This window comes from Numenius arquata, chromosome 1 (assembly GCF_964106895.1).
Source record: "Numenius arquata chromosome 1, bNumArq3.hap1.1, whole genome shotgun sequence".
Lineage (NCBI taxonomy): Eukaryota > Metazoa > Chordata > Aves > Charadriiformes > Scolopacidae > Numenius > Numenius arquata.
The window spans coordinates 1,683,179-1,708,871 of record NC_133576.1 but is presented as its reverse complement, the minus strand read 5'-3'; the positions used below and the strand labels follow the sequence as shown (position 1 = coordinate 1,708,871).

At 45.4% G+C, this 25,693-nt stretch overlaps 1 protein-coding gene across 1 annotated transcript; it reads left to right on the top strand.

Annotated features, from left to right (window-relative positions):
* Window positions 1-4,103: 4,103 nt before the first annotated feature.
* Window positions 4,104-12,115, top strand: STYK1 (serine/threonine/tyrosine kinase 1). The gene is made up of 9 exons (XM_074151385.1): window positions 4,104-4,170; window positions 5,074-5,226; window positions 6,204-6,452; window positions 6,825-7,006; window positions 8,819-8,902; window positions 9,165-9,373; window positions 9,613-9,653; window positions 9,939-10,035; window positions 10,727-12,115. The coding sequence occupies exons 1-9, from the start codon at window positions 4,104-4,106 to the stop codon at window positions 10,929-10,931; spliced, it is 1,287 nt and encodes a 428-aa protein (XP_074007486.1). The 3' UTR covers window positions 10,932-12,115.
* The last annotated feature ends 13,578 nt before the right edge of the window (window positions 12,116-25,693 follow it).

The window sequence follows — 25,693 nt, the reverse complement described above, 5'->3', positions numbered from 1 at the left end:
AATCACCTCTCTGGATCTGCTGGCAACACTTCTTTTGATGCAGCCCAGGATGGGATTGGCCTTCTGGGCTGTGAGTGCACATTGCCTGCTCATGTCCAGCTTCTCGTCCATCAGCACCCCCAAGTCCCTTTCCTCAGGGCTGCTTTCTAATGCCTCATCCCCCAGGCTGTATTGATAACGAGGATTGTTTCTTCCCAGGTGCAGAACCCTACACTTGCTCTTGTTGAACGTCATGAGGTTCAACTGGGCCCACCTCTCCAGCCTGTCCAGGTCCCTCTGGATGACATCCCACCCCTCTGGTGTATCGACAACACCACACAGCTTGGTGTCATCTGCAAACTTGCTGATGGTGCTCTCAATCCCTCTGTCTATATTGTTGATAAAAATGTTAAACAGTACCAGTCCCAGCACGGACCCTTGAGGGACACCACTTGTCACTGCTCTCCATCTGGACTTCAAGCCACTGAGTACCACCCTCTGGATGTGACCATCCTGCCAATTCCTTATCCACTGAACAGTCCACCCACCAAATCCTTATCCCTCCAATTTAGTGAGCAGGATGTTGTGAGGAACTGTGTCAAAGGCCTTACAGAAGTCCAGATAGATCACATCCATAGGTTGTCCCTTATCTACTGACATATAGTCACTCTATCATAGAAGGCCACTAGGTCAGCCAGGCAGGACCTGCCCCTAGTAAAGCCATGCTGGCTGTCCTGAATCATCTCTCTGTCCTCCATGTGCCCAAGCATGGCATCTAGAAGGATCTGTTCCATGATCTTCCCAGGCATGGAGGTGAGGCTGGCAGGTTGGTAGTTCCCAGGGTCCTCCTTTCTACCCTTTTTAAAAATGGGTGTGATGTTTCCTTTCTTCCAGTCCGCAGGGACTTCACCTGACTGCCACGACTTTTCAAATATCACGGAAAGCGGCCTGGCAACTACATGAGTCAGTTCCTTCAGGACTCTGGGATGTATTTCATCAGGTCCCATGGACTTGTATATCTTCAGGTTCCTCAGTTGATCAAGTACCTTGTCTTCACTAACAGTGGGAGGGACTTTGTCACCTTGGTCTCCAACTTGTGGGCCATGTTACTGTTAGAAAAGTATGTTGTAGAAAGAGCCAAGTACGAGAATTCATTTGGTCTCAGCCTGGAAAGTAGCACTGAAAGGCACTAAATAATTATCTTGTTAAGTGCAACTTCTTTTCCTGCTTCCTGAGCTTGGCAAGAGGGTAAACACAGAGAGTGTAAATGGACTTGTCTAATCAAATTTTTCCAGTGGTAACACCCGTGCGGCTCCAGAAGCACCAGCACCAAATGGGAGTGCCAGTGCAAATAAAGCGCCAGTGGCTGCCGGTGTTTTTATTTCTGTATCCCATAGTTCTGCCCTGAGTATGGTTGGAAAACATGGGTGCCACCCGTTGGCATCACTGGTGGGAGGTGCGTAAGGGAGTAGGTAGGAATCTGTTTTACAGGCAGGGGACTGGTGTAGACATGGTTGCTATGTCAAAGCGTTTTTCCATGGATCTTTGCGACTGTACGAGCATGTTTCCATGTAAGTACAAGTTGGTATGCGTGTGCTTTATACGGCCCTGTGCGTGCACATTGTTTAAACGTAAGCGTGCGTTTCTAGTGAGCATCTATACAAAGCAGAGCCATTTAACTGGTGTTAAGATGGAGCTTGGACTGTTTATGACTCAGATTATGCATATATGATTGCTGCCTAATGGTCCTAAAGTCTATTTTCCTGCGATGCTGTCGTGTCTGTTCATACGTGCCTCTCATACCTGTGCGTATCTGAGAGTGAAAGAAGCTGGGACTGTTCCTCTTACGGTGATACCTGTGTATTTGTGTGTAAGTGTGTGCATGTGTAATGGACAAGGTAGGTTGACTTAGTGTGCTGGCTATCAGAGTGTGTCTGAAAGGCTTGGTGTTATTGCTGTATTATTGCTCCTTCGACTGGATTCATGTTGTAGCCACACCCTGAAACTAGGTGAATTTGCTAACATATTAAGAATCAAAGGAAATAAAAACCAAAACAGACTTTTTGTGATACCTTAAAGTGCAGATATATTCTATTTTCCTTTTTCTGCTGCCTCTGTTGTGCAACTGATATACTGTAATTTCACCCATTAATTTTAAGAATAAGAACAACCTGTTTAATGTTTCATCTGTCACCAACTTCTATAAAACCATAGTAATATCAGTAAGAAGGCCGTATATTATTAGTAGCATTTGCCATTGGAGGTTAATTGACTCAAACTCATAGTTGAAAATAAAGTAAGTACTTAATGGGTAAAAGAGCCAATGCCTGTAAAACGTTCTGGATGATACTGTTTGTGAAGCTGTTAAGTCTTAAATTTTTGACAATGTTTATAAGAAACACTGGCTAAATGTACATGCCTTCCTGTCAGTCGTCACTATTCACCACATCGATTTTTGCCATTTAGGAATAGTAGTCCGGGTCCTCTGCTGATGTGAATCAATGCGGCACCCCAGAGCCTATCCCTATCTTATGGCTTCAGTGCTCAGTACGGATAGTATACTTAGTGAAGCAGTGGGGCATCTTCTAAAGTGCTTATGTGTTCTCCAGAGAATAAACTAAACCACATGCACCGCTTTGAAGTGAAATACAAATTTCTACAGGGGTAATCTCCCCCTGTAGTGCAGAACAGCTGAAATTCTGCATCAGGGATGTTTTTCGGGAGGCCGGCAGCTGATCTGCTGTCCTGGCACAACTCAAAGACGCTGGCGTACACTGGTGAATCTAGCCCTGTCTGAGCAGGATTGTACACACGACAAACACTCTTACACAATCAGAAGGTTTTGTAGGTGTATGATTGCACGTGCTGAGGAAGGGATTAGTGATAGCTGAAATTACAGCTGAAAAGGTGCGTGCTTGCACAGGCTCTGAATTTTCAACTACAAATGCAGAAGGGTTGCAGATGTTTAGAGAGGTGATTCTGCCACTTTACTCTGCTCTGGTGAGACCTCACCTGTGTGCAGGTCTGGAGCCCTCAATATAGAAAGGACATGGACCTGATGGAGCGGGTCCAGAGGAGGGCCACCAAAATGATCAGGGGGCTGGAGCACCTCTCCTATGAGGACAGGCTGAGGGAGCTGGGGTTGTTCAGCCTGGAGAAGAGGAGGCTCCGGGGAGACCTCACAGCAGCCTTCCGATATCTGAAGGGAGCCTCCAGGAGAGCCGGAGAGGGACTCTTTGTCAGGAAGTGTAGTGACAGGACAAGGGGTAATGGTTTGAAATTGGAAGAGGGGAGATTTAGACTGGATATTAGGAACAAGTTCTTTACCATGAGGGTGGTGGAACACTGGAACAGGTTGCCCAGGGAGGTGGTTGAGGCCCCTTCCCTTGAGATATTCAAGGTGAAGCTCGACGAGGCCCTGGGCAACCTGGTCTAGTTGGGGGTGTCCCTGCTGACTGCGGGGAGGTCGGACTAGATGACCTTTGGAGGTCCCTTCCGGCCTGGACCAATCTATGAATCTATGAATCTTATGTTGTGCTTCAAATTAGTTATAGACCTGGTGGTGTTAAGGAGTCAGTACCAGATAGCCCTAACGACAAGACTTTGTTTCTCCTTGTCTTTTTGGAGCAGTAGCAGAAGTTGTGGCAGGGGCTGTAGTCAAGAACAGACATTTTGTATGCATGCTGCTATCTGTTCACTTGTTATGGACAAGAAGATAAAAAGCTGAGCCATTCTGGCATCCAAGAAGTGCGTTAGTTAGAAATGTATTAGCTGTATTAGCTAGTCTTTAAATATAATTAAGTTAATGACTGTATTTTTGTGCATATCCCAGCCTTTAGGCCTAGGGGTACCCAATTGCTGTAGAACAAGCTTAATCTTAAATTCTCTCTGGTCATGCAGTCTACCATTCATAGGATCTGATACTGGATGTCGTGTATTGTTCTTTAAGCCTCCAAGTCCCAAAGCTGCTTCTTCACAAAACCACTGATCGTAATGGTAGAAAGCTCCGTATTCAGCTCACTTGTTGCTTCATAAATCATCCTTTCTCCTAATAAATTTCCATTAATATTCTTTGTGTCTGTGCAGAAGATAGAGGTTGGAGATCCACTTGCTTGTAACTGAACATGGCAGGGGACGTAAAAAAATTCACACGCATGCTACTGGAATGCAACAGCAATGACAAGCTATGTGGTAAGACTCACAGATTCCTTTAAGTAATAAGCTTTCGTGTGCTGAGCAGGAAGTCCACCTTTACTAAAAAATGGGCCAAGCCCTTTGCCCCCCTCCACCTGCATCCCAGCCCACACAGAAGGATTTGACTGACCTTTCCCTGCATTGTGCCTCAGGGGAGAAACTTCTAAGGGGCTGCAGCCTTTGTGGTGGGATTAATCTCGCATAATTTTAGCCATTTTAGAGTATTTCTACTTTGAGTGAGACATAATATAGTCTTTAAAGATTCCCTGCAGCTTCCCTGAGGACCACTCTTGGGAGATTGTGGTTTCATGAATTTCTGTCATCTCTGGGAACTGAAATGTGCTCTTGGCCTACACAAAAATAGCACCAGCTCCAAATCTGGGGACATAAGAGAGTTAGTTACCTGCAACATCCTTGTTAATTGCAATGTCTTCCAGTCAGATTCCAAACTAGGTGACCATGCCCTGTTTTCTTTAAAATGCTCCCTATAATTTTATTGGAAGGAGCTGAAGCTGTAATTGCACGTGTATTTGTGATGGCATAGTAATAATCAGCCCTTTCTATCTCCCTGGTATTCCTCTGCCAAGGCCCGTTCTGTTTCACTGGTGGATGATACTTACACATGGCTACAATTCCTAGCCTTTAGGGCATCTAAATAAGTGTCCTTATGTGTGGGAGTCCCAGTGGTTTCATGGAGTTTAGGTACTCAGCACCTTTGAAAAATAGGGTGGCAGCACTAATGGCGTTCAGTTGCTATTCCAAGGAGCAAAGGATAGATATACAAGCTTTTGGGGTTGAAAGTTACTGAAATGGGTTATTACTGCTTTGTTATACAGAACCAACGTGCATCGGGCAGTGCTGCTTACTCCTTGGTTTCCCATTTTCTTTTTCTGCTGACAGTTGTGCGTGAATATCAGACTGAAGTGATTGTTGTCCCAGTTCTCCTTGTGGGTTTTTTTGTCATCGTGCTAACTGTGATCCTTTGGCTCCACTGTCGAGGCTTGCGAGCAAAGCAGGAACAATCATCATCATCATCATCTGCTGGGCAACAAGGTAAAAAAATGTCTTTCAAACAGAGGAAAGAGTGTTGGTTTCAGTGGCCAGAAGTCAATTCCATATCCCCATTGCTTGAGGTGTTAGGCAATAGCATTTATGCAGAGCCTGAGTATTCAGCAATCCGGTATTCAGCAATCCGGTAAGCATTAGAAAAAATGAGAACCCTGATTTACCCCACGAGCAGTAGTAGTACTGGAATCTGTAGTATAGCTGGATCTGAGAAAACCTAAAGCAACATACCACGTAGGCTGTTTAACATGCTATTGCGATAGCATCGCTTGACAGCTGCAAAGAGGGTTTCTGTAAGCCTTCTAGAGGCTACTGTGGTAATCGTGAATGACAGTCGTTTTGCTGTAGATCACATCTAGTTAATCCGTTTTCTATATTGTCGTTTAAGAAATTTAATTTCAAGCTGCTGTCTCCCACTACCCATTGGGATAACAGGAAACAGAACAGGGACTGGTGAGGGAGTAGGGAAACCTTTGTTGGTACCACAAACGCGTATTGCTGTGTGGAAATGAAAATCCAGTTCTGAACTGATTTTGATTTTGTAGAGGAAAAAGCCCCTTCAGCCTATATTAAGGGAAACAACTGAGAACGAAGGTTAAGACCTTTGTGGGAATACCATGTGTATGTCGCACTCATAGCAACTGATAGCTGGTAATAAAAGAAAATGGTCATTGCTTCAGCACATGGGAATCAAGTACAAATGCTTCTTATCTAGCAAAATTTACATAGTTAAATATAGTAGAGATCTCCAGAGTCATTCTGCCGTTTCATCAAATAAGCGTGGGAGATAAATTCCTTCTTCTCTTGAAGGGCCAGGAAAAGTAAGATCAAATAACAGTTCCTTACTTTGTCCTGATTTCCATAGCAATATGGAGCAAAAATTAAAAGGGAAGGATGGGCTTTGCCACCTACTACAAGAGTTCATCTGTCTGTTTTTTTGCATCATGTGTATTTGCTTTTGTCAGCGAATGAGAAGAATCAGCAGGAATTCAGCGCAACAGAGAAATGCTATATCCAGCTGAGTGAGACATCTGTGGAGAGCCTGCTAAATTCTGCATCCTTAACTCTGAAAGAACTGGAGATACCGCGAGAGAAACTCTCACTAGGCACCTTGCAGCTGATAAAACATGGCCGCTATGGGGGCATCTACAGAGCACGATTGGAAACTGTGAACCCCGAGAAGACTAAGACTGTAGTATTGAAAGCTTTACAAGGTAAGGCATGTGGCCAGGGTCCACTTTGGTACAGATCTCTGTATCAAAGACATGATGCTTGGCAGAACTTTGCAGTCATTCTGGGCAAGAACAAGCTGTGTTCATTATCAAGTTAGCTAGTCAGAGTGGTCTTTTGGTAGGAGTGTCTTGGTAGGACTACAAGGTTGCTGTTCATGTTGATTTTAAGCTACTCACCCTGTTCTTTGCTGCCTCCATTTGGGGGTTTTTGGCTGGGCTTTTTGGTGGGGAGGATTTTTTTTGGTTTGTTTTTGTTTGGGTTTTTGTTGTTGTTGTTATTGGATTTTTCGCTTATTTGTTTTGTTTTGGCTTTGGTTTTTTTTTTTTTGTTTTTGTTTTGTTTTGTTCTTTCAGACCTGAGTAGCCCTCAAAAAGTAAAGGATTTCCTGGGAAGGATTAAATTCCATCAAAATCTTGGCCATCATGAGAACCTGGTTGAATTGCTTGGATGCTGTGTAGGCCAGCTCCCACTTTATATGATCATGGAAGATGTGTCTCTTGGTGACCTGTTGACATTTCTATGGACATGTCGGAAGGTCAGTCAAAAGAAGTGGTGATAGAATATCTTGTTAAATCCCTTAGGTACATATCTATCCAGAAGTCATAGTCCATAAGTCATAGATGATTCTTTTCATCTCTTCATGCATCTCTCTATATTAGTCTAAACTATTTTCATCCACAAAAGAAGTTCTACACAAGTCTAAACTGGAATAGAATTGGTGGATATCTCAATTGAGATGATATAGTTTGGAAGAAGTTGACATACTTTTGTAAAGCTAAGTCTGCCTACTTTGCAGACCATGGGAGTTCCTTGAAGGGTATAGCAGGCACTGGAATAAAAGTGAGAGTTGATACAGCTACCTGAATTTCTAAAAACTTTTAAAAGTCTCACTCCAAATGCTTTTAAGAAAGGAGAGCAGTTACAACACCAGGGAGAAGGTCACAGAATCATAGAATCGTCTAGGTTGGAAGGGACCTTTAAGATCTTTGAGTCCAACCATTAGCCTAACACTGCCAAACCAACACTAAACCATGTCCCTAAGCACCATGTCTGCCCATCTTTTAAATACCTCCAGGTGATTCAACCACTTCCCTGGGCAGCCTGTTCCAATGCTTGATGATAACTTTTTCGGTGAAGAAGTTTTTCCTAATATCCATTCTAAATCTTCTTCCTCAATGGCATAACTTGAGGCCATTGCTTCTTGTCCTATGGCTTGTTACTTTGGAGAAGAGACCGCCCCCCACCTCGCTACAACCTCTTTCAGGTAGTTGTAGAGAGCAATAAGGTCTCCCCTCAGCCTCCTTTTCTCCAGGTTGAACAACCCCAGTTCCTTCAGCCGCTCCTCATAAGACTTGTTCTCCAGACGCCTCACCAGCTTCGTTGCCCTTCTCTGGACTCACTCCAGAATCTCAATGTCTTTCTTGCAGTGAGGGGCCCAAAACTGAACATTAAATGATAACTGACTGATTAAAAGACAGGAAACAAAGCATAAAGGTGAAAGGTTGGTAGTTGCACCGGAGGGAGGTCACCCATGTAGGACCTGGTGCTTTTCACTGCATGTATCAATAACCTGGGAAATGGGATGACGGTGAGGTGATGATGGTTGCTGATGATTCCAGCCAGTAAAGGCAAGGCCTGACCCTGAGGAGGATTGAGAGACAAACAGATGGAGATTGTTCTTCATTAAGTAGGACCTTGACTAAAGGAATTCCTTGCCACTAACTGCTGTGGATACTGAAACTTTACATGGGTTAAAGACAGGACTGAATACAGAAGATAATCTTTCAAAGGTTACCGAACATGTTGAAACCACAACCATCTCAGGAAGTTCCTTAAATTGAAAATAGCTGGGGGCTGGAAAACAAAACAGGAAAAGCCCTGTGTGCTTACCTTATTCTCTTTCTCTCATCTGGGCATCCAAATCACTGTTACGGTCAGGGTAGGAAGAGATATCAACTGTTAGTCTCATACCAGATAACCATTCATATGTTATAAATGTGCTTTTCTACTCATTAGTCTAATTTAAAGTATATCTTTTATTCATCTGGGTGGATTGTCAATCTCTACTGTTATTCTGCCCGTTTTCTGTCTAACCTATTAATCTCTTCTCCACCCTTCAGTTTACCCACCACTAGTCTTAGTGTGCTTACCTTACCCAGCACGCCATCCATCTGTCATCACCCATCCATATACTCTTATATTTCAGTCAGTTTAGGACCAATTGTGAAATTAGCTGGGGGAGCATACGATTAGATAGTACTCATTTTATTAGATTAGAAGGAAACGTTCCCCAGTACTCTACAGCTGTGGCATTTGTTTGAACCAAGGTCTGCTCTTTTGTCTCTAGGATGTAATGACAATGGACGGTATCCCTTATGATCTCACTGAGAGGCAAGTATATAAAGTTGGACAGCAGGTTGCTGCAGCTCTGGTAAGTCTGCTCACATTCACTGCCTTTTTTTCCCTTCTTGCGTGATTGCAACACAAGTCTGCATGGTGGCCTAAGTCTTTTTGGCCTAAGCCTTTTTGGCCTAAGCACTGAGGATGTGCTTTGTTAAAACTGAGCAAAACATGCTAGCGCTATTTGGGTGAGCATCCACAGTGTGAAAGACAGGCATAAACTAAGTGAAAATGTATATCAATTAAAATTCCTTTTAAAATGATCACGATCTCTTTCTTTTCCAACTTTCCAGGCCTACCTTGAACAGAAGAAGTTGTTCCATGGAGACGTTGCTGCCAGGAACGTCCTCCTTCATCACAACTTCACTGCGAAGCTCTGTGGTTTGGGTCTGGCCTATGAAACTCACGCATATGGTGCCAACTCAGTCACACAGATTGTGCCAGTCAAGTGGCAGGCACCAGAGCGGCTCCTGCAGAAACCCCCTGCCATCAAGGCAGACATGTATGATTTAATTTTTGGACTCAAAATTCATCTGTCAGGTCTATCTCTTTCGCTCCTTTATGTATCGTGCCACGTTCTGTTCCCAGTAAGGCATATCTGGTCTCAGCATAATGCTGCACTTTATAGCTCGTATCTTCTCTTCTTATTTCTACAGGTCACACCTAGTTGTTTGTGTGTATTGAAGCTAGCTAGCTAGCTACAACAGAAACTCAACATCGCTTTGGTTTCTTTTCTTGCAGATGGTCTTTTGGAATTCTACTGTATGAAATGATTACACTAGGTAAGAAGATTTAATGATAATAAAAAAAAAATACATAAGGAAGCAGCAAATTAACAAGATTCAAAATCTCAAATTTTAGAATGTAAAGTTGGGCCATTTAAATAAGCATCCTGTTTTTTCCAACTTGTAAAGTCCTGAAAATTCCTTTTAGACTTTCTGCCTCAGTGTGAATTGTGGAAGGAAAAAATGGATTTTGGTAGGGAAGGAGGGCCTTCTTACACAGAAGCTGCTATCTGCAACCATTACCTTATAGTTTTTCTACTGTTTCTGCTTTTGCCCTTCCAGGTGCTCCACCATATCCTGAGGTGCCACCTTCCGACATCTTACTATACCTGCAGAGACAGAACATTATGAAGCAGCCCTCAAGCTGCCAGCAAGCCATGTAAGCCACTTGCTTTATAGCCAATTGAACCTGAGATCTGCAGAGTTAAAGTGAGACATACAAAACTAGATCTTACAGAAGATCTCTAAGTCTGGACTACACAAACCAGTAACCTGTTAGTTGAGGAGACTTGTTCTCACACGTCTGCCACATCTGCTTACTGGATGCTGCTGCATGAAACCTTGATTGCCAAAACCTTTCTTTCCCACTTTTGGAAATTGATCTTGTTTCTGTTTCCTTGTCTGCCCTTGCGTTTTGTTGCTCCGCTGCTTCCCTGCGAGGTGCAGGGCTATTCTGGAATAATCTTTCTCATCTAAGTTGCATGATTCTCCCTGAAATGAACAAAGCATCCACAGGGAAGATCTAAGGCGTTATATTTCCTTTTGTGAAAACATAATTTCTTTTAATATTCAGAACCTTTTTCTTCCATAATGCTGTTTCAAAACGAAATACCAAACAATCTTTTTCCCTTTTGCCATACTCGCAGTTGACTTCCTGGCAAACAGCTGCATGTCGTTGTCCCCACGCGTTATTTTGTGATTGCAAATTTCAAAGGGCCATTCAAAGAACTTTGTATGAAGCAAAAAAGAGAAGGTCTCTAGGCATTCTAAATATGAGATGACTTGACTGCAGTACAACTTTGTGTTGGTGCTTCTCATTCCCAGTGCTTCCCTGCTTCTCCATCTTACAGGTACAATATCATGAAGTCCTGCTGGCAGTGGAATGCAGCCAACCGGCCTTCTCCAGCGGACCTGATCCGGTCCCTACAAACAGCTATAAAGACAAGCAACGACCATGCGGTACTGCAGGTGCCTGAGGTAGTGGTGCCTGAACTCTATGCTAATGTTGCTGGTGTTGATGTGCACAGTCTAGTGAGTGAGTACACTGTACTCTGAAGGACCCTTTCACATGTTGGTTTGGGAGTTTGCCCTTTCTAGACACTTTGCAAGCTCAGAATGAGGTACGTATGTTGGGAGGGATCCCTTTGTTTTTAAACGCATTATATATGTCAGATTTCTCCTCCATGCCAGAAGCAACAAACTATTATCATTGTTAATATTAAATCAACCTGTTGATGTCATGCTGCCAGTGGTCATTTGGGAACAAAGTGGCTTTAGGAATCTGTAGAAAATGTAATGAGAAACTTGAGTTAAGGGAGAGTATTGGGTTTGTGTGGCAAGGTTTTGGTAGCGAGGGTGATACAGGGGTGTCTTCTCTAAGAAGATGCCAGAAGCTTCGCCCACGTCTGATAGAGCCAGTTCCAGCTGGCTCCGAGACAGACCCTCCGCTGCCCAAAGTTGAACCCATCAGCGACGTTGGTACCACCGCTGTGATAACATATTTAAGAAATAGTGAAAAATAGTGCACAACAGCAGCTGGAAGAGAAGAGTGACAATATGTGAGAGAAACAGCCCTGCAGACACCAAGGTCAGTGAAGGAAGGGGAGGAGGTACTCCATGTGCTGGAGCAGAGATTCCCCTGCAGCCTGTGGTGAAGACCATGGTGAGGCAGGCTGTCCCCCTGCAACCCATGGAACAGATACACTCCTGCAGCCCTTGGAGGACCCAATGCTGGAGCCTGTCACCCTGTGTGAAGCCCCATGCTAGGACCTGTGGCCCCATGGAGAAGAGCCCACATTTGAGCAGGTTTGCTGGCAGGACTTACGATCCCATTGGGGACCCACGCTGGAGCAGTCTGTTCCTGAATGCCTGGTCTTTCCGTGGAAAGGACCCACACTGGAGCAGTTCGTGAAGAACTGCAGCCTGTGGGAAGAACTCACCCCCTTTGGAAAAGTTCTTTGGAAGACACTCTCCCGTGGGAGGGACCCCATGCTGAAGCAAGGGAAGAGCGTGAGGAGGAAGGAGTGGAAGAGAAAACGTGTGATAAACTGACCGCAATATATCCCTTTCCCTTTTCCCCATCCTCCTGCGCTGCTGGAGGGGAGGAGGTAGAGAAAATCGGGAGTTAAGCTGAGCTGGAGAGGAATGGATGGTTTGGGGGAAAGGTGTTTTAAGATTTGTTTTTATTTCTCATTATCCTACTCTGATTTTGATTGGCAATATATTAAATTAATTTCCCCAATCTGAGTCTGTTTTGTCTGTAATGGTGAGTGATCTCCCTGTCCTTATCCACAAGCCTTTCGTCATATTTTCTCTCCCCTGTCCAGCTGAGGAGGGGGATCCATAGAGTGGCACCTGGCAGCCAGCCAGGGTCAACCCACCACAAGGAGGTTTCTGGAAACTCTCACCGTCTTTTGTGTCTGAGGAAACTGCATCTGTTGGGTACTCAAAAGAGGAGATGTCCTGGGGAATATGCTGTGGGGCACAGCCGTACAGGAAAGAGTGTATGCCGTAGGTAATATGTAGATAGCTTCCTGCCCGTTCACTAAGGACCTGTTCAAGACAGTTGTCTTCTTGCTTTTAAATGTTCAATAAATGTCTGGGATTTCTCCAGTGCTTTATCCTCTGGCTTTCCATGGGAGAGTGGGTACTGTAATTAAAAACCAAAACCCCGCATATCTATGGATGCAGAAGTTGTTACATTAAAGTAATACATCTTCATGTAGAGTCTACCTTCCCTGTAGTTGTTGTCGGGTCAAGTGAGTACTCCAAGGCAAAAGGTGTATTATCCCATGCTCATCTCAGGAAAAAGTCCTTGCAGACCTGAATTTCTTAGGGATGGTCTTTAACCAATCATTCCTTTGAGCAGAGCAGGTGCCTCTCTTTTTAAGTTGCCAATACTGGGTTAAATATTTTGGGGTTTTTGGGACATCTGTCTGTGTTTGTTGTAGCTACTATAAAAACAGTATGGAATTGTTAAGAGTACACCAGTGAGAAAGGTGGATCTACAGTAAAAACAACATATGATGAGAATCAGCATGCACAGTGACTTTGTTGTGTGATTATGGTGAGAATACACAATAGATTGTATTTATCTCTGTGGTGATGTCTTTGCTATATGACTTTTGCAGTGAAGATCTGGATCTTGGACATTACCTTCTTAGCTACCTTATGACAAGCATGACAGTAGGTAGCGTTTTTGTGAAGAATATGATGATAACAGAGTTACTTCAAGGTCTCGCATGTAAACAACTGAGAAAACTCAGTTGAGAAGCTCAACGTGAGCCGGCAGTGCGCACTGGCAGCCCAGAAAGACAACCCCATCCTGGGCTGCATCAAGAGAAGCGTGGCCAGCAGGTCGTGGGAGGTGATTCTACCCCTCTACTCTGCTCTGGTGAGACCCCACCTGGAGCACTGTGTCCAGCTTTGGAGTCCTCAACACAGGAAGGACATGGACCTGTTGGAACGGGTCCAGCGGAGGGCCAGGAAGATGATCAGAGGGATGGAGCACCTCCCCTATGAGGACAGGCTGAGAGAGCTGGGGTTGTTCAGCCTGGAGAAGAGAAGGCTCCGGGGAGACCTCATAGCAGCCTTCCAGTGTCTGAAGGGAGCCTACAGGAGAGCCGGAGAGGGACTCTTTGTCAGGAAGTGTAGTGACAGGACAAGGGGTAATGGTTTGAAATTGGAAGAGGGGAGATTTAGATTAGATATTAGGAGGAAATTCTTTCCTGTGAGGGTGGTGAGGCACTGGAACAGGTTGTCCAGGGAAGTTGTGGATGCCCCATCCCTGGAAGTGTTCAAGGCCAGGCTGGATGGGGCTTTGAGCAACCTGCTCTAGTGGAGGTGTCCCTGCCCATGGCAGGGGGGTTGGAACTCGATGATTTTTAAGGTCCCTTCCAACTCTAACCATTCTATGATTTTAACTTCGGGAATCTTATGGAGGATATGAACCCAGTGAGCTGCTGAATATGAACTCAAGATTCAGCTTAAAATAATAGTGTGAGAAATTTTATGTATCTAGTTTTCTTGTAAGTCTTTTATATACCATGCGTTGATCAGTGGCTATGCTTTAATGTGGGTTCCAGACTTGTTTCCGCTAAAGATTTCAATGACTAGGGTTGTTGGGCTGGTGATTTATGTGAGTGCACATGATTTGTGGTTTTGGGTGATGTGCAGGCTCTGGCTGTGCCAGTACTAGTCCAGAGCAGTTAGTAGTGCCTGGGCTAAGCCTTGCCCCAGGACAGCTGAGGGGTTAAAGTCCCAGTGGAAATACACCTGTCTTCAGTGTCTGCCTGGAACAGGGGCATGTCTCTTTAATCCAAAAAGTGGGGGTTTTGCTTGTCCAGTATTTGTGTTTTATAATATAAGCTGCACAAAGCTTATCTGAAAGTATTAAGTAATTAATTGTCGTGGTTTCGGCCGAATTTACCAAAACCGGACCGACAGATGGCCCTTCCCCCCCTTCTCCCCCCAAAAAAGAGGAGAGAGGAGGAGAAAGAGATAAGGAGATTCAGAAGTTTAGAATGAACTAAACTACTTTAATGAAGAATTAATATTAAAATAAAAATAAAGAAGAAAATAATTAAATAGATACAATATATACAAAACCGTATCGAGCTCCCAGGATGACAGTCATGTCACCGGCAGGCACTGGGGAAGTCCCAGACTGGACTCAGCGACGGATGGGAACTGGATTCCAGCTCTGGAGTCAGGAACACACGGATCGGGATCAAAGGCAGATGAACAGACAGAGTCCTCTCTGGACGTCGGCCATCGCAGGAAGGGGCTGACCCTTTGATCCCTCAGCTTTTATACTGAGCGTGGGGCAGATGGGATGGAATACCCCAGTTGGTCAGGTTTGGGTCACCTCTCCTGTCCCCTCCTCCCCACCGATGTGACCCCTCTACGTTTTTTCCGTTTCCGACCCTCTAAGGGGGCAAATACCGAAATTGGCTGCCCTTGGTTGTTACAGCAATAAGGATAAGCAAGGGCCTCTCTGCTCATCATCCCTTGGCACGGAGCACAAACATTGGGCTGATCATTCTGAGAATGAGCAGGTTTCTCCACAATATGCCGTTGATTTCAGAGAGTTAGAGGAGGCCTGGCTGGGATGTAAAGTTACAGAACAGAAAACTGGTTCGGTTTTACTTCAAACCGGGACATTAATTTTAATGAAGATGCAAACTTTGTAAAAAATCAGAGGCAACTGAAGTTGTGAACATTTTTCCTTAAATTTTTTTTCCGCTTAATTATTTTGGCACTTTGAGTAATAAAGTTTCCTGTGGAAAGAAAATAAAAAAAAACCAACCCAAGAATAAATGCACATTAAAGGAATAGTTTTACTGTTTTGTGGGAAGGGTGGATTCAATGTTCATTCATTATCCCTCCAATTAGCGTGACCCTCGTACGTATTTGAAGTTGCAGGGCGTAGTGACCCACAGAGGGCTAATTGCAATCAGTTGTATTCATTAGGTTTCAGACTTTCATGTAGTCGAATCCCTGATAATTGCAGAACAAGTTGCAAGCCTGCAGCATGCTACGCAGCCAAAATTAGTTGCCTTAGCCATGTGGGATTCAAGGCTGAAAATGAGTGTTGGGAAAAAAAGCCAAACGGTGGCTCTTCTAAAGGGGAATATTTACCCTGAAGGAAGTCTTCAGCCATCGCTTTAAATATTAAACATATACAGCTGTAGAAAGGAGCTTAGATGCTGGTTTCCATCAAAATTTATTGGTCTTTTTCTAATGACAGTGTCAAGAAGCTGTCTCTTTTAAATGCAAAATAACATGAACGGAATGAGTGTTTTTCCCGTATCTCTTAGGCTTTGTGGGAAACTGTGTTTCCATTCAGAAATGAAAGCAATATTATTTTATACGGCGCATACATCACCGCTGTGTACCGGAACATCGCAAACTCCATTCAAGAGAGCTCAGGTAGCTTTCTGCCTTCTTTTTTTATGGTGTTGGCTAATCGCCACCTTAATGTCCAGAACCACCCCTGCTGTAAATCTGGCTTGAAGAATTGAAACGTGTTCTTTTCAAAACGCTTAAATAATAACGTCCTCTTACCTCTCCCTCACTTGAAAACAGGCTCAAAGCCACCTGGGAAATTTAGGTCAAATTCAAAGTTACCAGTCAGCCAATATTATTATTTTTTTTTCTCTTTTTGGTGAATAAACTATTCATTAAAAAAACCAAACGTTTTCTTGGTTCGAACCCCCCACCCAAAAAGGGGATGTTCTCAAAGGTCTTGCCGGCGAGAGGTGGGTGCGTTGCCGCCGTGTAACACAATCCCACAGCCCTGACCCGAGGAATAACGCCCCGTGCTACACAGGGAGCTTTGTTAAACGCAGAGAGAAATGTGACAAATGCGTGGCTGTTCTCAAAGCTCCCGATCTTGTTACATCGCAGAAAGCAATGTTCTGGTTTACGCCAAGCCTCGTATTTGGTTTCTGTTATCAAAGCTCTCATCCAGGGGATCCGTGGGAATTCAGGATGCTGAGCACCTCACAGCCTCTAAGAAAAGATCTGCTTTAGTTTGCCCCGAGAGCGAATCCGTGCCAAGACCCTGCTTATGAATTTGCCCACAGAAAGAAAGGCATTTTCCTGCTCTATGATGAAGGTCTGAGTTTAATTTCATTTTAATGAAATGGCTTGATTCTCAGTGTGAGCATTCTTACTCTGCTTTGACTGCTTTTTCCCTAGGTTGGCTTATATAGATTTGGAAGCGGCTGAATCAAAATCAGATTAAATTTTATAGCGGCACAAAAGAAACTGTATGTGCGGAGTTACCCTAGTTTAACTACACTTCGTGCTAATTCAGGTAGTCTATACAGAACTTTTCCACGTGGCAGTGTCCCTAAATTTTTAGGATCAGTGCAGACTCATGCATGAATTTTTCCTTAGTGAAACCACTGGGGGTCTGTGGAAATTTTTCCCAGTTGGGTTGTGGAGAAGCCTGGGGTTTCAGCGAAAGGCTTTGTTTTATTTGTTTAATTGGAGTATCTTCTTCCCGTGAAAAATGTTTTATTGACTTTTTATTATTACGTTGAAATTTTCGCCAAGGGCCATCTGCATAATCCAGTCAGTCCCCGCCGACTTGGTGTGAAGCAGAGGAGCCGCAACTCCTGCGGGACTGACCGAGTGGGCTTTGCACCTGGGCTTTACCTCTCTGATTTGCGGTACTTTTACCTGATAATTCGCCGTCGCCGAAAGCCTGAGTTTACCGTCCCTTTGAAACAAGCTCTTTACTTTCCGCGTGGTGATGCCCTAGGCTTGTGCAATAGAGCTGGAAGCTTTTTTTTTTTTTTTTTTTGCTGAGCACGAGAAAAGAATTCCTCCATCCGGGACAAACGCAGAGAACCAACCCAGCCGCTGCATCGCTGTCTCCCCTGGATTTGAAGCCGCGGCAGTGAGACCCTGTGCCTGAGCAGGTTAGGTCTGCTGAGAGGTGGCGAGTGTGAGGGTCAGCGAGGGCTGTCTTGCCTCCCTCTACCGCTCCTTTGGGTGTGAGTTTGCCCATCCTCGCTTCTGACAGGGCAAGGAAGGAGCAGTTCAGCGCCACAGCGTGTGTATTGTGTGCATCTGAGTCTTCGACTCGCCAAAGTCGCAGGCGATGGGACAAGAGGAAATGGCCTCAAGTTGCCCCAGGGGAGGTTCAGGTTGGATATTAGGAACAATTTTTACACGGAAAGGGGTTATTAAGCCTTGGAATGGGCTGCCCAGGGAAGGGGTTGAGGCACCATCCCTGGAGGTGTTCCAAAGACGGGTTGACATAGTGCTTAGAGATGTGGTTTAGTGATAGGGTTTTTTTTATCAGAGTTAGGTTGATGGTTGGACTAGATGATCTCGACGGTCCCTTCCAACCTAGACAATTCCATGATTCTATGATTCAATGCACCTACTTATACGTGATTGGAGCCTGGAAAAGAGTCAGTTGTTTCACTGTCCTTCTCAAATGTAGATGTAGCATGTCTTTCATTACAGATAAAAGCTTATCTCAGATACCTGCCTTCTCCGGCCATTTGGTTGTCTTTTCAGTGAGAGACTGGATTAGCATCAGCAGCTCTCCTAAGGATGAGGAAGTTCTGTCCAGTGCAGGCAGAGGGGAAAAAAAAGGTTATGGTCCAGAAAGTGGCAGGAGAGAGGCTGCACGGATACTCAATATTCATGGTGCAGTTTGGCTTCAGCATGCTCGGAATTTCCTGAAACCACAGATAAGCCATTAGCTTTTTAAGAGTCTTTGTGAACTCTCTAAGCCGCCATAAATCTTTTCCCTGCTACAGTGGGCATGTGGCAAGGGACTCCCATGTGAACACACACAAGAGAGATGCTGCGCTGCTCTTACTAGCTCTTCTGTGGTCACAAAACTGCTTTTTGGTGAGGGTTGTGGTTTTGTCATGAGGATGTGAGAGTGCATTCAGTTACACTACCTCCTACAGCTTGTGGTTTTATTTATAGCAGTTGCTGCACTGTCAAGAAATAGTGATAATTCAAAAAAAAAACCTACTCCCCCTCCCCAAACTATACAAGACACATGAAAGTGCTAATTTTTTTCACATTAGTTAGTCTCATATTTATAGAACGCTTTAACGTGTCTTTCCACCTATGACGAAAGGAGGAGGTAGCCTGCAGTTTTCCTCTTGCCCTGGTTTTAAATAGCCCACTGTCACCCACTTCAAGGGGCATTTGACTCCTGTAGCTTCATGTTTTACACGAGAGGTGTTGCTTTTCTGTTCCCGTGTCAGGAGAGCTTCACGCAAAGCGTGTTACGGCCGTAGCTTAGAAGCTCATTTACCTTGCAAGCCTATTTCCAATTTTTCACCTGTGCTTCACATCTGTTTTACTTACCCCTGCTGCCGTCACCCGGCATATTCTGCTCTTTCTTTGTCTTTGCTGGAGCAGCCCTTGCTGTCAGAACTGCTCCGACGCGGCGTTTGAATAACAAGGGTCAGTCATGCTTCACTGCAGCGGTCGCTCTCTGGAAGGCAGGGGAAGTTTCTCAGATGTCAGACCAAATGGATGTCAAAAAAATCCTTGTTACAGAATAACAGAATCATCACGGTTGGAAAGGACCTCTGAGATCACCGAGTCCAACCATACACACACAAAAAAAAAACCCCCAACAATCTCAGGCACTAGAGCATGCCCTGAAATGCCACGTCTACACGTTTCTTAAATACCTCCAGGGATGGTGACTCCACCATCTCCCCGGGCAGGCTGTTCCAGGCTGGAAACCACTGAAAAGAGTCCGGCTCCATCCTCCTTCAACCCACCCTTTAGGTACTTGTAAACATAAGTTCTCCCCTCAGCCTTCTCCAGGCTAAAGAGCCCCAGCTCTCTCAGCCTTTCCTCATCAGGGAGATGCTCCAATCCCTTAATCATCTTAGTTGCCCTACGCTGGACTCTCTCCAGTAGTTCCCTGTCTCTCTTGAACTGGGGAGCCCAGAACTGGATGCAGTATATTCCAGCTGTGGCCTCACCAGTGCAGAGCAGAGGGGGAGAATGACCTCCCTCCACCTACTGGCCACACTCTTCCCTACGCAGCCCAGGATCCCATTGGCCCTCTTGGCAACAAGGGCACATTGCTGGCTCATGGATAGTTCACTATCCACCAGGACCCCCAGAGCCTTCTCCTCAGTAGTGCTTTCCAGAAGATATCTCTGTTCAACCTTGAGTGTGAATTTCCATTTCAAAGTATAAATAAAAAAAAAAGGTAAATAGGAAACTTGTATTTTTGTCATGTATGGTCAACACAAAAATCTCTTACAACCAAACCAACTTGCTTCACCCCGCCCTGCCCTTCTTCACCCTCTGCTTGACTTACAGTAACTACTTCTGACTTTGGGAAACTTATAGCTGACTTATGGTGTAAGGAAGCAGTGTTTAATAGTGCTAAGCTTGAGCCAAAACACTACCAACGAGGCATGTTATGAAATATTTATAATCCTGTTTAGACTAGAATTTAAATGATGTAGATTAGTTAAGGGATGATTTCTGTCCAGACTCTAAATTTGATTTTTTTTCTTCTTGAAGTAGCTTTTGGCAGAAGTAAAGATGTCAGCATCCGGGGTTTAAGAGCAAAACAGCTGTTAACGAAGAAGCAAAGAGCACAGGTAGGATTAAAGAAGTTGATGAGATGTTCATGACAGAGGAAGAAGCTACCATGGCTTCTTGGCTTCTATGGTAGCTTCTGGCTCCCATAGGATGACCCTTGTCTACATCGAGTACCTTCAAAAGATGCTGGATGTGCTTATCAGGAAGCTTGCTGATCACATGCTAGGTGGTCCTAAGGTGACAGCAGAAGACCAAGCCCTGTCATGAGACCCATGCTTTGACTTTCTTCCTTCTTTCTGCCAGGTGCTGCAGACTTCTTCTTTCCCTATTCCTTTGTTAATATAACACAATGCACGTTTGCGCCGTGAGATACATTCCCTCCCGGAATGACATCTAGAGCCTTTCAGTGAAGTGCCCAGGGAGAATGTAATATGTCAGAATAGGACCTGCAAGAGCCTGACAGTGTAGTAAGGTGACAACAAGGTAGTCAAGCTAAGACAGCGTTGAACTTGTTCAAAAAACAGTGACTTTGAGCAGGGTTGCCTGGTGTGAGATTGTAGAGCAGTACCCGCGTTGGAATTGTTCTCCATGCTCATCTTAAACTAGGACATTATATGGAAAATGCTCTCTCTTGGTTCTTAGTTGTTAACATCTGGCCGCTTCATCAGTTTGTGCTAGCGCGTGTTAGAATATATTATCTTCAGGGCAACATTTGCTTTGATATGACTGACTCCTCCAGGTGTATTCAGACTAGGAAAAGGTGCTAGTGTGATTCATATCAATCAAACAAACTTCTGTTTGCGGGAGCTGCTGAGTGCAAACATGGTAACTACCCCTTCAGTGAGAGGAGCTGTATTTTTCTTTTGACTTGGGGCACATCCAGAGTCATGCGGCTGCAGTACAGCCATATGATTGCTCAGGGAGCTTCTTTTACATGGGAAAAGTAAGGACAAAAGCGTTCGAAAGCGCTCTGTTCTGTGGAAGCCTGTGAACTACGACAGAAGGAATTAAATTAGAAAAATAATCCGCCAGCTGATAGTTTATTTTTCGCCAAGCACTACACTGTAATTGCAGTGTAGGTTATCTTGTTGCCTGTAACAGAGCCTGCTTTCACTCCAGAGGGGAAGCTGCCAAGTTAACTCACGTTGGCCAAAGCACTTGCCTGCACTGGGATCCTGCCCTGTAACTGGGATCCTGCCCTGTAACTGGGGTCCCTGTAACCTGGTGATGGTGCCAGGGAGGACTGCTGGAGGAGAAGAACCCTGGCAGCAGGTCTGGATTGTGGTTATGGATGATGTAGCCAGCACCAAGTTTATCTTTTCAGCCACGGTTGGCATCACTTGGGCAGAAGCTGGGACCTGAACCAAAGCACCATTTGTGAAAACAAGGGGGTCGTGATGCTCGGTGATTGCTTCCTGTCCAGGCTTCTCGTTCAGCCTGGCTCAGCATCAGCACGCATGCTGAGATACTCCAGATGGTCTGTTCGTGGCCTGTAAGCATCTCTTGTTTGTTTTGGTTTTGTTTGAACTGGGCTTGCTCAGTGTTTGTCTGGTACCTGACAGCAGCAAGACGTGTGGCTGATAGTCCTGCCGGTGTATCCTGCCCTCAGTGTAACTGTGGTGCGTGTCCCCAGGTATGCCAGCCAGGGCTGTAGTCTTCTTGCAGCCTCAGTTGCCCATCTCTGACCTTCAGTCATATTTTCTCCTTTTTTTTTTTTTTTTTTTTTCTCCAGAGAACAGGTCTAGGAAAATGGAAGGGATGAAACAGTGAGAGGGTTGCTTTGCTTCACTTAAGACTTGGAGTTTTGTGGCACGCTATCAAAGGTATGTTTTACAACCAGGCAAGAATATATGGTACTCTCGTTTGTGTCTTTCGGTGGACGTGTGTACTCAAAATCCTAATGCTCACGTTAATAATAGGCAGAGCGCCTGTGGTTACTGCAGTTCATCACCAAAAACAAAATTGAGAGAAAGGATAATCCTAAAATGAGAAAGAGAAAATCATGGGAAGACGGACACAGAACTTCACACCAAGGTCTATATTTACGTGGCTTCTGCTAGCAGCTTGGTTGAGAGCACATTTTGATAATTCACGATTACCAGCTGCTTTTCATCACGTACATGAGCATCCAGCCTTGAAAACTCTTGAAATTACTTGCAGATCACGATGATTTATGCAACACGCGATATGCAGATGTTAAAAACTTGAGTAGTTGTAGTTATACAGAAGCTTCTCTGCAAGAGTTTGGAATTGGTAACAATATCTCAAAATTAGCTGGGGCTTGACAGCAGTAGGCATCATAACTTGGAGAACAGCCGTGGTGAGGGCAATGTATATTCACTGTGTTGCATGTCAGTGTGTCTTTTAAGTTGTTGAGTGTTACGGGAGGTTCCTGTGTGATGATAGCTTAATGCCCCTATTGTTAGTTGTAGAGAGCGATAAGGTCAGACTAAACAACCCTCAGCTGCTCCTCATAGGACTTCTCTAGACCCTACACCATCTTCATTGCTCTTCTTTGGACAGTCTCTAGCACCTCAATGTCTTTCTTGTAGTGAGGGGCCCAAAACTGGACACAGTATTCAAGGTGGGGCCTCACCAGTGCCGAGTACAGGGGGACAATCACTGCCCCAGTCCTGCTGGCCACACTATATCTGATACAGGCCAGGATGCTGTTGGCCTTCTTGGCCACCTGGGCACACTGCTGGCTCATGTTCAGCCGGCTGTCCACCAACACCCCCAGGTCCTTTTCTGCTGGGCAGCTTTCCAGCCACTCTTCCCCAAGCCTGTAGTGTTGCCTGGGGTTGCTGTGACCGAAATGCAGGACCCAGCACTTGGCCTTATTGAACCTCATCCCATTGGCCTTGGCCCATCGATCCAACCTGTCCAGGTCCCTCTGTAGAGCCTGCCGACCCTCAGGCAGATCAACACTCCCACCTACCTTGGTGTCATAGAATCATAGAATCATTCAGGTTGGAAGAGACCCTTGGGATCATCGAGTCCAACCATCTACCCTACTCTACAAAGTTCTCCCCTACACCATATCCCCCAACACCACATCTAAACGTCTCTTAAACACATCCAGGGATGGTGACTCAACCACCTCCCTGGGCAGCCTATTCCAATGCCCGACCACTCTTTCTGTGAAAAATTCTTTCCTAATGTTCAGTCTAAACCTACCCTGTTGGAACTTGTATGTTGCAGAGTCAACTGCAAACTGACTGAGGGTGCACTCGATCCCCTCGTCCAGATCATTGATAAAGATATTAAAGAGAACTGGCCCCAATACCGAGCCCTGGGGAACACCACTAGTGACCAAATGGATTTAACTCCATTCACCACCGCTCTCTGGGCCCGGCCTCCAGCCAGTTTTTTACCCAGAGAAGAGTACTCCCATCCAAGCTCTGAGCAGGCAGGTTCTCCAGGAGAATGCTGTGGCAAACGGTGTCAAAATCTTTACTAAAGTCCAGGTAATCAATATCCACAGCCTTTCTCTCATCCACCAAGTGCGTCACTTTGTTGTAGAAGGAGATCAAGTTATTCAAGCAGAACCTGCTTTTCATAAACCCATGCTGACTAGGCCTGATTGCCTGGTTGTCCTGTATGTGCCGTATGATGGCACTCAGGATGATCTGCTGCATAACTTTTCCAGACACCGAGGTCAGACCAACAGTCCTGTAGTTCTCCAGATCCTCCTTCTGGCCATTCTTGTGGATGGGCATCACATTTGCTAACCTCCAGTCGACTGGGACCTCCCTGCTGGTAAATGATGGAAAGTGGCTTGGTGAGCACTTCCGCCATCTCCTTCAGTACCCTTGGGCAGATCCCATATGGCCCCATAGAATTGTGTACGTCTAAGTGGTGTAGTAGGTCACTAATCATTTCCCCTTGGATTGTGAAGGCTTCATTTTTCTCTTCGCCCCTGTCTTCCAGCTCAACGGGCGAGGGTACACCTAAAGTAACTGGTCTTACTATTGAAGACTGAGGCAAAGGCGGCATTAAGTACCTCAGCCTTTTCCTCATCCTTTGTCACTATGTTTCCCCTCTCATCCAATAAAGGATGGAGATTCTCCTTGGTCATCCTGGTTTTGTTAATGTATTGATAGAAACACTTTTTATTGTCTTTTACTGCAGTTACTAGTCAGATTGAGTTCTAGTTGGCTTTTGGACCTTCTAGTTTTCTCCCTGCGTAACCTCACAACATCTTTATAGCACTCCTGACTTGCCTGCTCCATCTTCCAAAGGTCATAAACTCTCTCTTTCAGCATGCAGGCCTTCTGTGCCTTTAAGAGTTCCTTCTTGAAGAATGTCCAGCCTTTCTGGATTCCTTTACCCTTCAGACTGTCTCCCAAAGGACTCTGTCAACCAAACCCCTAAACAGGCCGAAGTCTGCCCTCCGGAAGTCCAAGGTGGCAGTTCTGCTGACCTCTCTCCTTACTTCTCCGAGAATTGAAAACTCTTAACATTTCATGAATGCTATGCCCAAGGCAGCCTCCAACTGTCACATCACCCTCCAGTCCTTCTCTGGTCACAAACAGCAGGTCCAGCAGTGCTCCTTCCCTATTTGGCTCCCTCACCAGCTGTGTCAGGCAGTTATCTTCCACACGCTCCAGGAACCTCTGAGACTGTTTCCTCTCTGCTGTATTGTATTTCCAGCAGACATCTGGTAAGTTAAGTCCCCCATGACAACAAGGGCTGGTGATTGTGAGACTTCTCCCAGCTGCCTACAGAGTATTTGAACTGGCACTTCATCCTTGCTGGGTGGTCTATAACAGAATCCCACCATGATATCTGCTTTGTTGGCCTTCCCCCTGATTCTTGCCCATAAACACTCAACCCTTTTATCACCATCGTCAAGCTCTAGACAGTGAAAACACCCCCTAACATACAGAATCACAGAATCACAGAACCACAGAATCACATGGGGTTGGAAGGGACTTCTGGAGATTAACCCCCCATCCCAAAGCAGGTCCACCTGGAGCAGGTTGCACAGGAACATGTCCAGGCAGGTTTTGAATGTCTCCAGAGAAGGGGACTCCACCACCTCCCTGGGCAGCCTCTTCCAGGGCTCTGCCACCCTCAAAGTGAAGAAGTTCCTCCTCATGTTTAGGTGGAACTTCTTAGATTCAAGTTTGTGCCCGTTTCCTCTTGTCCTGTCCCTGGGCACCACTGAAAAAAGACCAGCCCCGTCCTCTTGACACCCACCCTTTAAGTATTTATAAGCGTTGATCAGATCCCCCCTCAGCCTTCTCTTCTCCAGATTAAAAGGCCCAAGTCCCTCAGCCTTTCCTCATAAGGGAGATGCTCCAGGTCCCTCATCATCTTTGTAGCCTTCTGCTGTACCCTCTCCAGCAGTTCCCTGTCCTTCTTGAACTGGGGAGCCCAGAACTGGTCCCAGTGCTCCAGATGGGGCCTCCCCAGGGCAGAGCAGAGGGGGAGGATGACCTCCCTCAACCTGCTGGTCATACTTTTCCTGATGCACCCTAGGATGCCATTTGCCTTCTTGGCCACAAGGGCACATTGTTGGCTAACGGTCATCCTATTGTCCACCATCCTATGGTCCACCAGGACTCCCAGGTCTTTCTCCTCAGAGCTGCTCTCCAGCAGGTCAGCCCCCAGCCTGTCCTGGTGCAGGGGGTTATTCCTCCCCAGGTGCAGCACCCAAGGGCTACCCCACTACCTCTTCTTCCTTGCCTATCTTCCTTGCCTATCCCTTCTGAAGGGTTTATAGCCATCCATTGCAGCACTCCATTTATGCGAGTAACCCC